The sequence below is a fragment of the Pan paniscus genome, chromosome 19 (assembly GCF_029289425.2).
Source record: "Pan paniscus chromosome 19, NHGRI_mPanPan1-v2.0_pri, whole genome shotgun sequence".
Classification (NCBI taxonomy): Eukaryota; Metazoa; Chordata; class Mammalia; order Primates; family Hominidae; genus Pan; species Pan paniscus.
Window position 1 is genome coordinate 64,554,621 of NC_073268.2, and position 14,634 is coordinate 64,569,254.

General features: G+C 50.5%; 1 protein-coding gene across 2 annotated transcripts in view; it reads right to left on the reverse strand.

Annotated features, from left to right (window-relative positions):
* Positions 1-14,634, reverse strand: part of NTN1 (netrin 1) — a 222,335-nt gene that overhangs the window by 50,743 nt on the left and 156,958 nt on the right. For both annotated transcript variants that reach the window (XM_034942391.4, XM_034942390.4), the window contains exons 4-5: positions 13,087-13,236; positions 10,051-10,104 (exon numbers count right to left, since the gene is read on the reverse strand). In XM_034942391.4, the coding sequence (XP_034798282.2) occupies positions 10,051-10,104; positions 13,087-13,236 (204 nt within the window). The remainder of the gene's footprint in view (positions 1-10,050; positions 10,105-13,086; positions 13,237-14,634) is intronic.

Consider the following 14,634-nt stretch of genomic DNA (forward strand, 5'->3'; position numbering starts at 1 on the left):
CTCACTGCAACCTCCGCCTCCAGGGTTCAAGTGATTCTCCTGCCTCAGCCTCCTGCGTAGCTGGGACTACAGGCGCGTGCCACCATGCCCAGCTAATTTTTTATTTTTAGTAGAGACAGGGTTTCACCATGTTGGCCAGGCTGGTCTTGAACTCCTGACCTCAGGTGATCTGCCTGCCTCGGCCTCCCAAAGCGCTGGGATTACAGGCGTGAGCCACCGCGCCCGGCCGAGGAAACGGCTTTCTAAACCGTCAGCTGCATCCAGTTCAGCATGGTGCATAACTAATAAAAGAGCCAGGTTTGTCTCCCGGTGCTGCCCCAGCTCTCCTTAATGCTTTTGGAGAGAATATGTGGGTTTTATTCTGTATAACGGGAGTTCTCACCCTTGGCACCATCACCATTTGGGGCCAGGTACTTCTCTGTTGCGTGAGCTGTCCTGCGTAACACAAGATACTTGGCTGCATCCCTGGCCTCTACCCACTAGATGCCAGCGACACCCTCTCCAACCCAAAATATCTCCAGACATACAATAGCCCCTGATTGAGAACCACTGAAATCTACAAACAGAAAGAAACTAAGCGAAATGCTCCTGTACAGCAGTCTTTCCACCGATATGGCTAATTCTTCAGGTGTAATGTGTTGTGTCACTTGTTTTTGTCACCTGGCACTATATTTTATCTTTCCATTTAGATATTCTCCCCACATCATTCTATGGCTATCCCATTGCTGAGTAACTCAAGCTGTACTCAAAGACACGTAGGTTGTGTCTCTCTTTTGTTATTATAAGCAATGCTGCAATATTCATCTCTGTAGCTAAATTTTGGCACACATTGCTATTTCCTTTGGCTAAATTCCTAGAATTGAACTGATGGGGTCATGGATACCTTTTGATACACAATGCCAAATTACCCTTCATAAAAGTGGCACCAGGTTACCCTCCCACCACCAGAGTAGGTGGGTACCTGCTTCCCCAACCCTTTTCAACACAGAGAATAATTCCTTTTTATTTTCCAAACAGTGTCACTCTAATCTCTAATACTTTTTTTTTTTTTGAGACAGGGTCTCGCTCTGTCACCCACGCTGCCGTGCAGTGGCGTGATAGCTGGGACTACAGGCATGTGCCAACACCCCTGGCTTTTTTTTTTTTTTTAGTAGAGATAAGGTCTCATTATGTTGCCCAGACTGGTCTTGAACTTCTGGACTCAAAAGATCCTCCCACCTTGGCCTCCCAAAGTGCTGGGATCACAAGCATGAGCCACATGCTCCATCCCTAATAAGCTTTTAAAAAGTATTCTTGTTAATGTTATTTTTTATTACTAGTAAGTTTAATGCTTCCTATGCATATTGCCATTTGTACAAATTCTCTAAATTTCTAGTTCACTTTTTTAGCCTGATTTCTTATTAGGATATCTCTCTTATTGAACTGTAAAAGTTCTTTATTATTGAGGACATTAATCTTTTTGGTCAACCATGTCACATATATTTTTCTCAGCTTTTAGTTTGCCTTTTATTTTGCTTATAGAGATTTCTGAGATACAGAAGTTTTCCACTTATTATTTTTTGAGATGGAGTTTTGCTCTTGTTGCCCAGGCTGCAGTGCAATGGCACCATCTCGGCTCACTGCAGCCTCCGTCTCCCAGGTTCAAGCGATTCTCCTGCCTCAGCCTCCAGAGTAACTGGGATTACAGGCATGCACCACCATGCCCAGCTAATTTTGTATTTTTAGTAGTGATGGGGTTTCACTATGTTGGTCAGGCTGGTCTTGAACTCCTGACCTCAGATGATCCGCCTGCCTCGGCCTCCCAAAGTGCTGGGATTAAAGGTGTGAGCCACCACGCCCAGCTCCGCTTATTATTTATTCAAAATCTTTCCTTTTATGCTTTTTGACATTTTTGTCATGTCTAAAAGGCCTTCCTCACATCAATATTACATTGATATTCATATATATTTTATTCTAGAACATTTAAGGACATATGCTGAAGGTATATAAATCTTTAATCCATTGGTGATATACAGCATATTTTGTTATTATTTTAAAATAAATAGCCGGTTTTCCCAGGACCATTTACTGATTGATTCATTCTTTTCTGCACTGACTCACAGTCACAGCTTTACCATATGCTAAGTTCTTATGTTTACATTTGAGTATGTTTCTAGACTTTTTCTTTTTTTTTCCAGACATAGTCCTGTTCTGTTGCCCAGGCTGGAGTGCAGTGGCACAATCTCGGCTCACTGCAACCTCCACTTCCAAGGTTCAAGTGATTCTCATGCCTCAGCCTCCCAAGTAGCTGGGACTACAGGCGCTCACTACCATGTCCAGATCATTTTTGTATTTTTAGTAGAGATGGGGTTTCACCATTTTGGCCAGGCTGGTCTCGAAGTCCTGGCCTCAAGTGATCTGCCTACCTCGGCCTCCCAAAGTGCTGGGATTATAGGCGTGAGCCACTGCACCTGGCCTGTTTCTAGACTTTCTACTCAGCATTAGTGATCTCTCTATTCCTACACCAGTACCACACTCATTTAAATAATCCTGTTTGCAGTATCTTTAAATATCTGGTAGGGCAAATCACCCTCCATTAATCTTCTTTTAAAAAAATTATTGGCAATCCTCACCCATTTATTTTTCTGGCTGAATTTAGGAATCGTGTTTCATGTAATTGGGATTTTGACTAGAATTATGCTAATATACAGATTATTTCTGGGAGAACTGATAGCTTTACAATTTTGGGTCTTGTCTTCTCAGAACGTGGCAAGACCCTCCTTTTCTTCTGTTCTTCATGTTCCTTGGAAAAGTCTTGTTCTTTTCTTTACATATGTGCTGTACTTTATTGCTACATTTATTTCTGTGTTTCATATTTTTACTGGTATTCTAGTTGAGATTTTGTTTCCATTATCATAAAATTGATATGCATTCACTGAGTACTTACTACAGGCCATGCGGACCTTTGTACATTAATTGTTTAACGGCTCCTTGTAGAATTCTCTTATTAGTTCTAACAATCTTCGGCTGATTCTTTGCCAGTGGGGGTTTTGGGTTTCTTTATGCTCACCCATTCTGGGATTAGCTGATTTGTCTGCCCTGTCTCACCCTGGCTACCTTGTGACCCAAGGGTCGGAGCTCTGCTAACTGTTCTCTAGTGCTCACCACCTGTGGCCCTGGTCATGCCAGCTCCATGAGCCAAACAACCACACTCACCAGAACCCCTTTAACTGGCACCTGTAAAACGCAGTGGCTTTTGACTGGCTGCCCCTCCATGTCTCTTTGGTTTCAGGTCACCCCTCAGTGGATACTTGAGTTTATCTTCTTTCCTAGTAGGATGTTACTACATAGGATTTTTTTTTTTAATTATCTAAAATTGACCAAACAACATAACTTTGGCTGGGCATGGTGGCTCACCCCTGTAATCCCAGCACTTTGAGAGGCTGAGGTGGGCAGATCATGAGGTCAGGAGTTCGAGACCAGCCTGGCCAACATGGTGAAACCCCGTCTCTACTAAAAATACAAAAATTAGCCAGGCGTAGTGGCACGTGCCTATAATCCCAGCTACTCAGGAAGCTGAGGCAGGAGAATTGCTTGAAACAGGAAGGCAGAGGTTGCAGTGCGCTGAGATTGTGCCACTGCACTACAGCCTGGGCGAAAGAGCAAAACTTCGTCTCAAACAAACAAACAAAAACATAACTTCTGTGGGAATGGCATGGTGGCCAACACCACTCACAGACTCTGTGCCCAGGCAACCACGGCCGGTATCCCAGTGATGCTGCTTGCTAGGGCTCACCCATCTCTCTGTGCCTCAGTTTACTCCTCTGTAAAACAGGGGTGGGGGGGGGGAGATGACAGTACCTAGCTCCATGGGTGGAAGAGATGATTAAATGGTTAATAATGTAGAGCATTTGAAACAGTGCCTAGCACAGAGCAAGCATCTTATGTATATAAATGTTGTCTCCTCCTTCCCTGAGCCAGAATCCATTTATCTTTTATTCTGGGTCTGGTCTAATCTTCTCTCGGGATAACAGTAATCTGATGGTGTGTTAATGACTTCACTGGTCATTTATCTAATGGCTAACCTGGGACAGCCTAACATCCCGCTTCATACCACCCTTTGAAACCAGTGCCTTGGTCAGTTACTGGGCCTGTTTACCAGTGGCCTGGGCTGTCCACACGGTCTCCAGTGATCCCCCCTCCTGCCAGTGGTCTCCTCTGTGGACCCCACAGCTCCCTTTCTCCTATACCAAGAGCACTGAAGCCTCCCTACCTGGGACTCAAGGAACCAGATCCTTCTAAGATGACTCCAAAAGGGGAGAGAGGGTCAGGCTGTGCAGCCAGAACTCGAAGCCATACACCCACAGCTAAAGGGCTGGAAGACGACAGACGACTTCCGCCATCCCCTCCAAAGGTTCCCAGTGAGGCGACAGGAAGACAAGCATGTCCCCCATTGCTGCCTATGCTCCAGTGCCTTGTCTCCAGGACACTCACCCCAGCCCCAGACAAATCACTCACTTCACCCTTGGACTCTGACCCAAAGCACTTGACCTTTTTTTTTTAATTGTGGCAAAATATATATAAGATTTAGCGCCTTTTTTTTTTTTTTGAGATGGAGTTTTACTCTTATTGCCCAGGCTGGAGTCCAATGGTGTGATCTCGGCTCACTGCAACCTCCACCTCCCAGGTTCAAGCAATTCTCCTGCCTCAGCCTCCCAAGTAGCTGGGATTACAGGCATGCACCACCACATCCAGCTAATTTTGTACTATTAGTAGAGATGGGGTTTTACCATGTTGGTAAGGCTGGTCTCGAATTCCTGACCTCAGGTGATCCATCCACCTTGGCCTCCCATAGTGCCGGGATTACAGGCGTGAGCCACTGCACCCAGCCAGATTTAGCATTTTTAAGTGTACAATTCAATGGCATTAAGTCCATTCACAACATTGTACAACTCATCACCACTATCAAGTTCCAGGACTTTTTCATCACCTAAAAAGGAAAACCTGTACCTATTAAACAGCCGCTCCCCGGCCCCTAGCAACCCCTAATCTGCTTTCTGTCTCTGGATTTGCTTATGCTGGACATTTCAGATAAATGGAATCATATGATATGCAGCCTTTGGGTCTGGCTTCTTTCAATCAGCATGATGTTTTCAAGGTTCTTCTGTGTTGTAGCACATGTCAGAACTTCATTTTTTTTTTTTTTTTTTTTTTTGAGATGTGGTCTTAATCTGTCACCCAGGCTTGAGTACAGTGGTGCAATCACGGCTCACTGCAGCCTCAACCTCCTGGGCTCAGGTTACCCTCCCACCTCAGCCTCCTGAGTAGCTGGGACTACAGGTGTGCATCACCATGCCTGGCTAATTTTTTTTTTTTTTTTTTTTGGAGAGATGAGGTTTCACTATTTTGCACAGGCTGGTCTCAAACTCAAACTCCTGGGCTCAAGCAATCCATCCACCTCAGCCTCCCGAGATGGTTGGATTATGGGCGTGAGCCACCGCACCTGGCCATTCATTTCTTCTTATGGCTAAATAATAGTCCCTGTATAGATATGCCACATTCTGTGTATCTGTTCATCCGATGATAGACAGGTGAGCTGTTTCCACCTTTTGGCTGTCATGAAGTCAAGCTCTTGACCTTTAACTGGTTTCTAGTTCTTACCTCTCTGCTTGATTCAGGCTCTACCATGAGCTGCTGGAAGGCTGTGACAAGCCCACCATGCAGTTGCCCCAGTTGCTCCCTGCCTCGGGCAGTCCAACTTGTGACTTCCCAAGGTCTTCAAAAGCCCAATCAAGCTGACTCTCCACGCCTGTCCTCACGCCAGCAACTCCCACCCCAATCCCGCCTTTCTGGATGGAGAAGCTGGCTCAACCTCTCATTATACCATGGCATTTGTATTTTTCATGTCAATGTATTGTTTTTTTAATCAAGAACTTTGAACAGTCCCTCCACTGAGTCACAGGCTTTACTGAGATCATCCCATTTAATCCTCACAACAGCCCTAGTGGCAGGGTTGCGATTACCCCATTTCACAAATGAAGAATCCGAGAGAGGGATCAAGCAGCCCTCAGGTCTCGGCCTCCCATTTTAGTGCCCTTTTCTCCCTCTTCTCCCTCCCCACAACCCCTCGCTAATGCCGCATTCAAGTCCCATCAACTCATTTTCCTGTATTCACCCAACCTATTCCCTATCTTGGCAAACAAAAGCCTAAACAAGAGAATAATCCATGCTTATCCAGGCTGCAGGTCTACATAAACCCAACTTCCTTCCGTGAAAAAGTGGAGGTGCCGAGAGGCCACCAGAAGTGACTTCTCTAAGGTCAACCCCCACCCCCACCACACAGGCCTGGTAGCACCTGAGTGTGGAGCTTCTCGGAGAGGTTCAGCTGCTGGGCTCTGCGGAGTTTTCCTTTCAGACTACCATCAAGGTAATGTGCAAGGGTGCCCTTGGCAGCCACTCCCACCCCAGGCTGGGGCTGCTGGGGCAGTTAGCCAAAGGTACCAGGAAAGGCCCCGATGGGTTGAGTGCCTCGTGAAGACAGAGTTAGGAGAGAGGACCCAGGATCCCTGTTGGGAGGTGGAGGGAGCCCAGAAGTTGGCCGGCTCCATGCTCCTGTACCCCCAGAGCCCTGGGTCCAGCTTCCATGCAAAGGCAGCTGTGATCCCTCAAACCAAGGAGGCCATCAAAGGCAGCCTTTCTTGCCTCTGGACCTCTTTGCTCTGTTTCTGCTGGAAGGCCCATGGGCAGTGGTGAGGTGGAATCAGCTGCCATGGGCTCTGAGGGCCAGTCATGCACCTCTCCCAACTTCACATTCAATGACATCTCATTGGGTAGCCAGAAACCAGCCAGGGAGGGAGTATTGACACCAAGGGAAGTGGCAGATGCTACACATTGGCCCCACCTCCTGCCCCAGGCAGTTGCTAAATACTTACCAGCACCTCCGCCCACAGGCCTCTGCCTGGGATGTGGGAGAAGTGGATCCTCAGGGGCGGACCGAGAACAAGCAGGTGCCTCTGAAGAGGAAACCCCAGCAGGAGGAGCTCACTCCTGCCACAGCCAGCCAGGGAGGGAAGGGCCTGTGGAGCACTGGGTCCACCCCTTCATTCTTCCAGAAGGCAGAAAGGAGACGCCATTGCATTGTCCAAGTCCTCAGAGTCAGTGCAGGGCAAACCCCCGGTCTCCTGGCTCCATACCAGACTCCTCCCACCAAACCAAATGGCCACCACAAAACCAAACAAACAATTTGCAAATCAAGAACTCCCCTTGAGTTGATAGGTGGGGAAGGGGTGGTACAGGGAGGGAAGGCAGGTGTCTTTTATCCTTGAGTGCTGAGGTCTCTACAACCAATAAGTAGGTGAGTGCCAGGGGAGCCTTGGGCACCATGCCCTTTTTGAGTGGGTGGTCCCTCTCTCCTTTCCTGTTTCCCTCCTGGCCTCCCCGGCCCCAGACCCCCCACAGACACTACGTTCCTCGCCTCCCTGCCCCATGACGGCTTACCAGCTAGCTTTGTGAGCAGGTAAAGAACATTCCCTGAGTGAGCTGGCCCTTCAAGGGGATGAGTTCAGGGGAAGGTTATGTCCATCAGCTTTCAGAACAAATTCTCAGCTTATTAATTCTCCTCTGGTACGCAGGCAAAAGTAAACAAGCTTTTCTCAGGCAGCCTGGCACAGAGGCCTCCCCTATTCAAACACGGCAAGAGTGGACAGGTTTGGGAGCGCTGAGCTCCCGGGCCCCACTTCCCAGGGGGCCCTCCTGGCCTCCTGCCTGCAATGTCTCAGACGCTGAGACAAGGCATACCCAGCCTCCCTGTGGTAGGAGGCCCCACAGTCCAGCACTTGTGTCCCAGAGATGGCTCCGGTTCTCTGGGGAGAGCATCAGACACCCTGGGCATCCGAGGAACCCCAGAGTAGGGCAGCGCAGGTCTGGTCAAAGCTACAAACATTGCTACAGGCTTCCAACCTGCTCACTCAGCCTCTCTCTGAGGAAGATATTTTATAAGGGTGTTTATTTACTGCTCGCTTCGGTTTAAACCATGCTTTTAAAGGTTCAGAATGACGAAAGGAAATAAACAGTAACAAAATCAAAAGCAGTCTGAAAAGTTAAACAACTCAAAGAAGACATTTCAAAAAAGGAGGCTGCCAGTGTTTATAAGCGGCTGCTTTGGAATCTTGTCTGGCGGAGCCAAGAACCTCGGAAGTTTTATACCAGCTTCTTATAGCCTATGTAGAAACCTCATGAGATCCCTCCCCTCCACATTTTTCCCCATTTGCCCATTTCTGACTTGGAAGGGGAAAAATTCAAAATCAAGGGGTTGTGGGTTTGTGAGAAACTCAAAGTCAAGCTACAAGGACTAGAGAAATGGGGGAGTGAGAGACAAAGACGGAGATGGAGAGATAGATCATTGAGGTCTGTCTTGCCCTTGCATGAGCTGTGCACACAGCCCTTGCTCGGAAGCCTCAGCCCCCCGCGGTGTGCACAGCCTTAAGATCTTGTCCCGGTGAGTCTCAGTTAGGCAAGGACAAATGTCACATCAAGGAGAGCAAGAATCGAAGTTTCATTTAAGTGTCTTCTACCTTCAAAACTGCTCTCCCCTAGAGCTGAACTAATTTAGGATGTTCCTTTGAATTGTGCTGTGACAGAGAGAGCTTCCTCATCTCCCACCTTAGCTCTGTCATCCAGTCTCCCTGTCATGCCGCTTCCTTCAATCCCTTCTCTTCGCCATTTCCCCTGCATGGGGCTCAACCAAAAGCCCCTGAAGGCTCTGCAAACAACGCAAGACTCAACTGTCTTTGGCTTTCCCAGAGCTGCCTCTGGCACTCCCTGAAACGCATTTCTGTCCTTTCCTGTTTGCTGGCTGTGGACCATGCCTGTGCAAGTGCCGAATCTGTCTTCCCTCAAGTTTCCAGCGCACTGCCAATACTCTCCAAAATCCAGTCCGTATCCTAAAATATTCAGGGGGCCACATGGGTTTGCAAGCTCCCCCATGCCTCGCTACAGTCCTTTCTGGGGGAGGCAAAGGGTCCCCAGCACCAGCATGAATGTCCATGCTGGGGTGCCCCACTGTCACTTTCTGCCCTCTTCTACTCCAAGTACCAGTACACAAAAGTCCTGTGTGATCCCAGGACCAGGACTCTGGGTGCAGGCCTGAGATGCTCTCAGCAGGGCATCTGGCAGGGCTCTGTGCCCTCTGAGTGCCGACAGCCAGAGCTATGCAACATTTCTTGTGCCAAGGACTGGTGAAGCCTGTGGACCCTTCCTCAGACAAACATTTCCCCATGCTAAAATAAAATATACAGGTCTACAAAGGAAATTAATAATACTGAAATGCCGCTGCCCAAATATCTTTAAAGACCCAGATTGATGGTATGGTTACGTTACGCGAGTGCTTCTTTATTAATGATTATAAATCAGGATCTAGCAGCAGGTCTAGTAACTTCTGTCGTTTTGAGAAGCAATAACCAGCATGAACAATATTTATGGTATCTGCACCAGCTAGAATGTGATGTGTAAACCGCTGTGACTTCTGCCACTGACCACGGTGCAGGCTCGGCCGCATGCTGCGGTCTGCGGCCTCTCTTTGCCATGGAGGAAATGCTAAATTTTTAGTTAGAGGCGAATGAAAATGAAGATGTGATTCTCCCCCACGCCCAGCTCCTGGGCCCCCTGCATTCTGCTTGTGCGCCCCTGTGCCCAAGCCTCCTTCTGTATCCCTAGCATCTGGCTCCTTCTTTCTCTGCAGCCCCAGGAAGGAGTGACAACCCCTCAGCCTGGAAGGTGTTGGGCTGGCGGGCAGCTGGTGGACAAGTAGAAGGAGCTCAGTTTTTAGGGTTCCAGGCTTGGGAGAGAGGCATCATTAAAATCTCCTCCATTTGATTCTCAGAGGGAAAGCCACAAAATAGTGTCCTATAGCTCCAGCTTCTTCAATGCAACCCAGGATGCCACTCATACGGAGCAGAGCCCGGACAGTGGTTAGAGGAGTCTGGGCTTTCCAATGCCCCTTCCCCATTAACCCACCCCACCACCCCACCACCCAGCAAAAGCGGGAAATGAGAAGCGAAGGGGGCGGTTTACCTTCAGGCTCCTCCACGCTGCTGGCTGCAGTCGTCGGCGGCGCTACAGGGATCTCTTTGTGAGGTTCAAGACGGGGGCGAGGGGAGGAGAGTGGTGGAGAGAAAACAAGGTAAGAAGACATGATTTTTTGACTTTAGAATGAGCCCAGCACAGACTCCTCCCAACTTCCTGGGACCCTCCCCTCCGTTTCCCACTCCTTGGCTCAAGAGGAGAAAAGTCAGAAGAGCAGAAGCTGGCAGCGGCATCCTGGGCACGTGGTGTTTTTCTCCTTTCATCTGGCAGGGGGATGTGGAGAGAAGGCAAGACTGAGGCGGCAACACAGAGCCTGGCCTTGCCCCCACCCCCTGGGCCTGGCATCAACTCAGCTCCACCCTTGGGGGTATGGAGAGAGGCTTCCCCAGGCCACTCTGCTCATCGTGATGTGGCTACCTGGGCCCTGCTCATCTCTAAGCTCAACTCACAGGTGGAGAAGGATCCATGGCAGGGTAGCACACAAAGGGCTGGGAACCTGCCCAAAGGGAAAGGTTTCTCCCACATGCAGAGAAGTGTTGGCAGCACGGCCCAGGTTCCTACAGCCTCACATCTCAAGCGCTAAGGCATTTTCTTAATGGGCAGAATGGGACTGAGAGTGCAGATCCAAGGGCCTCATAAAAGCATGTGATCGTTTTGATTATTCTCTATCTAATATAGCACTCTGGCCAGGTGCAGGGGCTCACATCTGTCATCCCAACACGTTTGGGGCCCAAGGCGGGAGGATGGCTTGAGGCCGGGAGGATGGCTTGAGGCCAGGAGTTTGCAACCAGCCTGGCCAACAAAGCAAGACCTTGCCTCTACAAGAAATAAAACAAATCAGCCAGGCATGGTGGCACGCACCTGTAGTCCCAGCCACTCAGGAGGCTGAGGCAGGGGGATTCCTTGAGCCCAGGAGTTTGAGGTTGCAGTGAGCTATGATGGCACCACTGCACTCCAGCCTAGGCAACACAGCAAGATCCTGTCTCAAAAAGTATATATAATAATAAATATTTAAAAAGCAGTTGGTTCCTACTACTTCCCGGACCCCACCCTGTGCTCAAGAAAAGAGAGGCGGTTCAGCCAGTCCCCACTGCTCATCGGTTCAGCAGCCTGGCACTGAAGCTCAGTCTTCCTCTTTCTGAACAAAGCCAAACCATGGACCAGGAGTCCCTAAGAGGAAGGGACTCACTTCCCCTGGTGAGTGACCATGAACCCCACTGACTCTAGCCACCATCTGATTCTTTGCGGTAAAACTCTGACTCCCTAGATTCTAGATGAGCTAGGACTTGAGGCTTGGTGGATGGACATGGGCTACTCAGGCCGGGGGCAAATCTGAGAGGCACTGGAGGCATCCTCTGCTCCTTTAGGAAGAACAAGTGGGGGACACAGCCCTCAATTTGGGGTCAAATCTTGCTCCCAGGCAACTGTATTAGCAACAACAAACCACAGGTGCCCTGTCACAATGGGTTATTAGGAAGCTGGCCCTAAAAAGCCACCTGGTCCCAGCAGGAACATCCTGGAGGCAACATCTGAATGGTCCAGTCTAATCCTGCAAGTCCACAAATGGAGCCGAAGCCAATGGCCACAGAGTCATTGTGACCACCCAACCTCAGTGCCTGAGGTCAGCCTGGCTCTGGGATGCACATACAGGGCCCATGGCTGCCCAAGCTGGGATAAAACAGGGCACGAGTCCCCCAGGCACTGTCTGGGCACCTGTAGCTCTTCCCTTGGGAAGAGCAAGTGAAAATTCCAGGATGGAGCCCCAGGTTGTCCAAGGAGGGACAATGCTCTCGCCAGGCATCAGCCCGCCCTTTGTGAGAGGAGGAGAGAAGGCACAGGCTGGGAAATGAGAGTTCCCAAGGCTTCAGCCTCTGATTCAGAAACACCAGCTCTCGTGTCTAGGCTTGATTTTTCCACCTGGGGATTTGAAATGTTGGTTCCAACCATTTCTGAGCAACCTGAGAACTCCTAATTCCCTGAAGGGAGACCTCAGTTTTCCCCCCATGTTTTCCGAACCCCAGATTTCCTCCCAGCTGTCTAAAAATGTTCACCTTGCAGAATCTGGATGGACAGAAGGATTTCGACAAACTGTGAGGCTGACAATTGGAGGTTGTTGTGAAGCTATTTCAACCTGCTCTGCCCTGGATGGGTGCTGAGCCCCCTCTACCGAGGCTTGGACCCTGGTCATTTGCTATTAGCGAGCCCCTGCGAACAGCTGTACGGAACGCCTCAGGGTTGCTATCATCCTTCATTAGGGACACAGGTCCGTGCATGGAAGCCCTGCCCAGCTCCTCTCGAAGGCCCTGGGCTGTCCGTCCTTTCTGTTCTGAACCCACCAGGGGCAGGGGGAATGCCGGCATTCCGGCAATAGTGACAACAGCACTCCTGGAATGGGCCCACCCAGATCCAGGGTCCAGGTTGACAGTGAGAATGGGGCCAGTGCTGAGGAGAGGGGCTTGCTTTTCCCCAGAAACAGGAGACTCAGTGTTTGTCAGGATAGACAGCCTCAGACAGGCTGGCTCTGCTGAGCGCCCAGTGGCTTCTGCAAGAACTCTATGAGCTTGGGGGGTCTCCCACGTGGACTCACTGAGCATGAGGCCTTGAATGCAGGAATGCACATTGAAGACAGAACCCACTGAATGGGCCAGGCGCGGTGGCTCATGCCTGTAATCCCAGCGCTTTGGGAGGCCAAGGTGGGTGGATCACCAGAGGTCAGGAGTTCAAGACCAGCCTGGCCAACATAGCGAAATCCCATCTCTATTAAAAAGACAAAAATCAGCGGGGCATGAAGGCTTGCGCCTGTAATTCCAGCTACTTGGAAGGCTGAGGCAGGAGAATCACTTAAACCTGGGAGGCAGAGGTTGCAGTGAGCTGAGATCGTGCCACTGCACTCCAGCCTGGGCGACACAGTGAGACTCAAACAACCAAAAAAGGAACCCACTGAACATCAGTGACTAGCATCCTCAAAAGCTCACTGTCCCCCACAAAGCCAGAAACTTGAAAAGCAGGGTGCCCCACACATACTTATGCAGGGGGCGATGGGAGAGCGGCTCTGCTGGTAGCCTTTGGCGCAGCGGTTGCAGGTGATACCCGTCACGCCGTCCTTGCAGGGACACTGGCCGGTGGTTTGGTTGCAGGTTTTGCCAGCAGCACCCACAGGGTGGCAATCACAGGCTGCAGAGAACACAAAATGGGAGGGTCAGACAAGGGGGAAGCGGCCAGTGCATCCCCGCAGAGCCTTCCCTACCCAGGGCTGCCTCCATGGACCCTGCCCTGGAGGAAGAGCAGCGATGGGGAGCAGGCCCAGCCAAGCCCAAACGCACTCCGGAAGCTCTGACACTGGCCACCCACCTACCTGGAAACGGAGAATAAAAACCAAAATGGACCGACCTGAAGAGACTGCTTTGGCAGCAGGAAAGTGAAGTGCAGAAGCCCTTTGGAAGCCCAGGAGGAAGGCTTTCAAATACCTTCTCGGGAAGGCAGAGCCCATAGCCCTCATCACGCCTGGGTGGAGGAGTCAGGATGGGGGGATACACCTTCCCTTGACAGGGTCAGCTTATGCGTTTTCACTCTGTCCTCAACCAGCTCCCTGCCCCCAAGTTTTCTTGCCAACCCAGGGCATGGGAGGAGTGGGGTTTGAGGCCTGGTGAAGCTCTGGGGTTTGCCAGGTTAGAGGGAGTCACAGGGAGGGGTGGCTCCCCCAGCTGCTGCCCCCCAACACCTGACCCTACTTTGCAGCCAGGCAGCCTTCTGAATCACAAAACCCATAAACTGTAGCACTAGAGAGGGTCACGGTGATCATTTAGCTTAAAGCCCTGATTAAATGTGCAAACAAAGACGGGAGAGGTAAAGGAAACTCCCAGAGCCTCACAGGAAGGGAACGGCCAGGCTGGGAGCTGAAGCAAGGCCCGGGATTCTCAAGCCAGCAACTACGGCTCCACAGAGCAGGCCCACCACCCTCCTCCTGGGCTTGAAAGGGTGGAGAGGTGGGGTTGCCCACCCTGTCATGCTTCACGGAGGCTCTGTCGCTGTGTCCCAAGAAGCCAATTCTGGTAAGAGAGTAGCCACAGGACCTCAGGAGGATGTCCCACCAACACAGATGCTCAGGGCAAGAACAGCTATACCTGTAGGCACAGGACACCAGCGTTCCCTGCTAAGTCCTGCCTCCCTGAAGCTAGGCGGTGGCCTCAGAGTGTGGTGGGGAAGGGGAACACCGAAGGAAGAAGGCAAATGTCCTGCCCATGCCCCATCCTGGAGGCTGGAAGTGGGGAGTCGTCTGCAGTAAGGCGTCCGGCAGCAATTCCAGGTGTCCCCTCGTGGCTGCTAATCTGTTCCTCCTCCAAAAGGACCAAAAAACCCAAGAATGCAAGTGAGAGCAGAGGCTCTGAAGCAGCCAGATTAGAACTTCCCAGCAAGCACTGCTGGGCGTGAGCACGGGAGTCTGTGGCTCAAAACACGACCTCTCCCAGCCCAGCCGGCCTCGGGCCCAGGAGTGGCCAATGAGGAGAATTAGGAAGAGGAGGGAGGGAGGAAGGTGGAGAAGAGAAGAATGTGAGGAATTGTTTGTTGAAG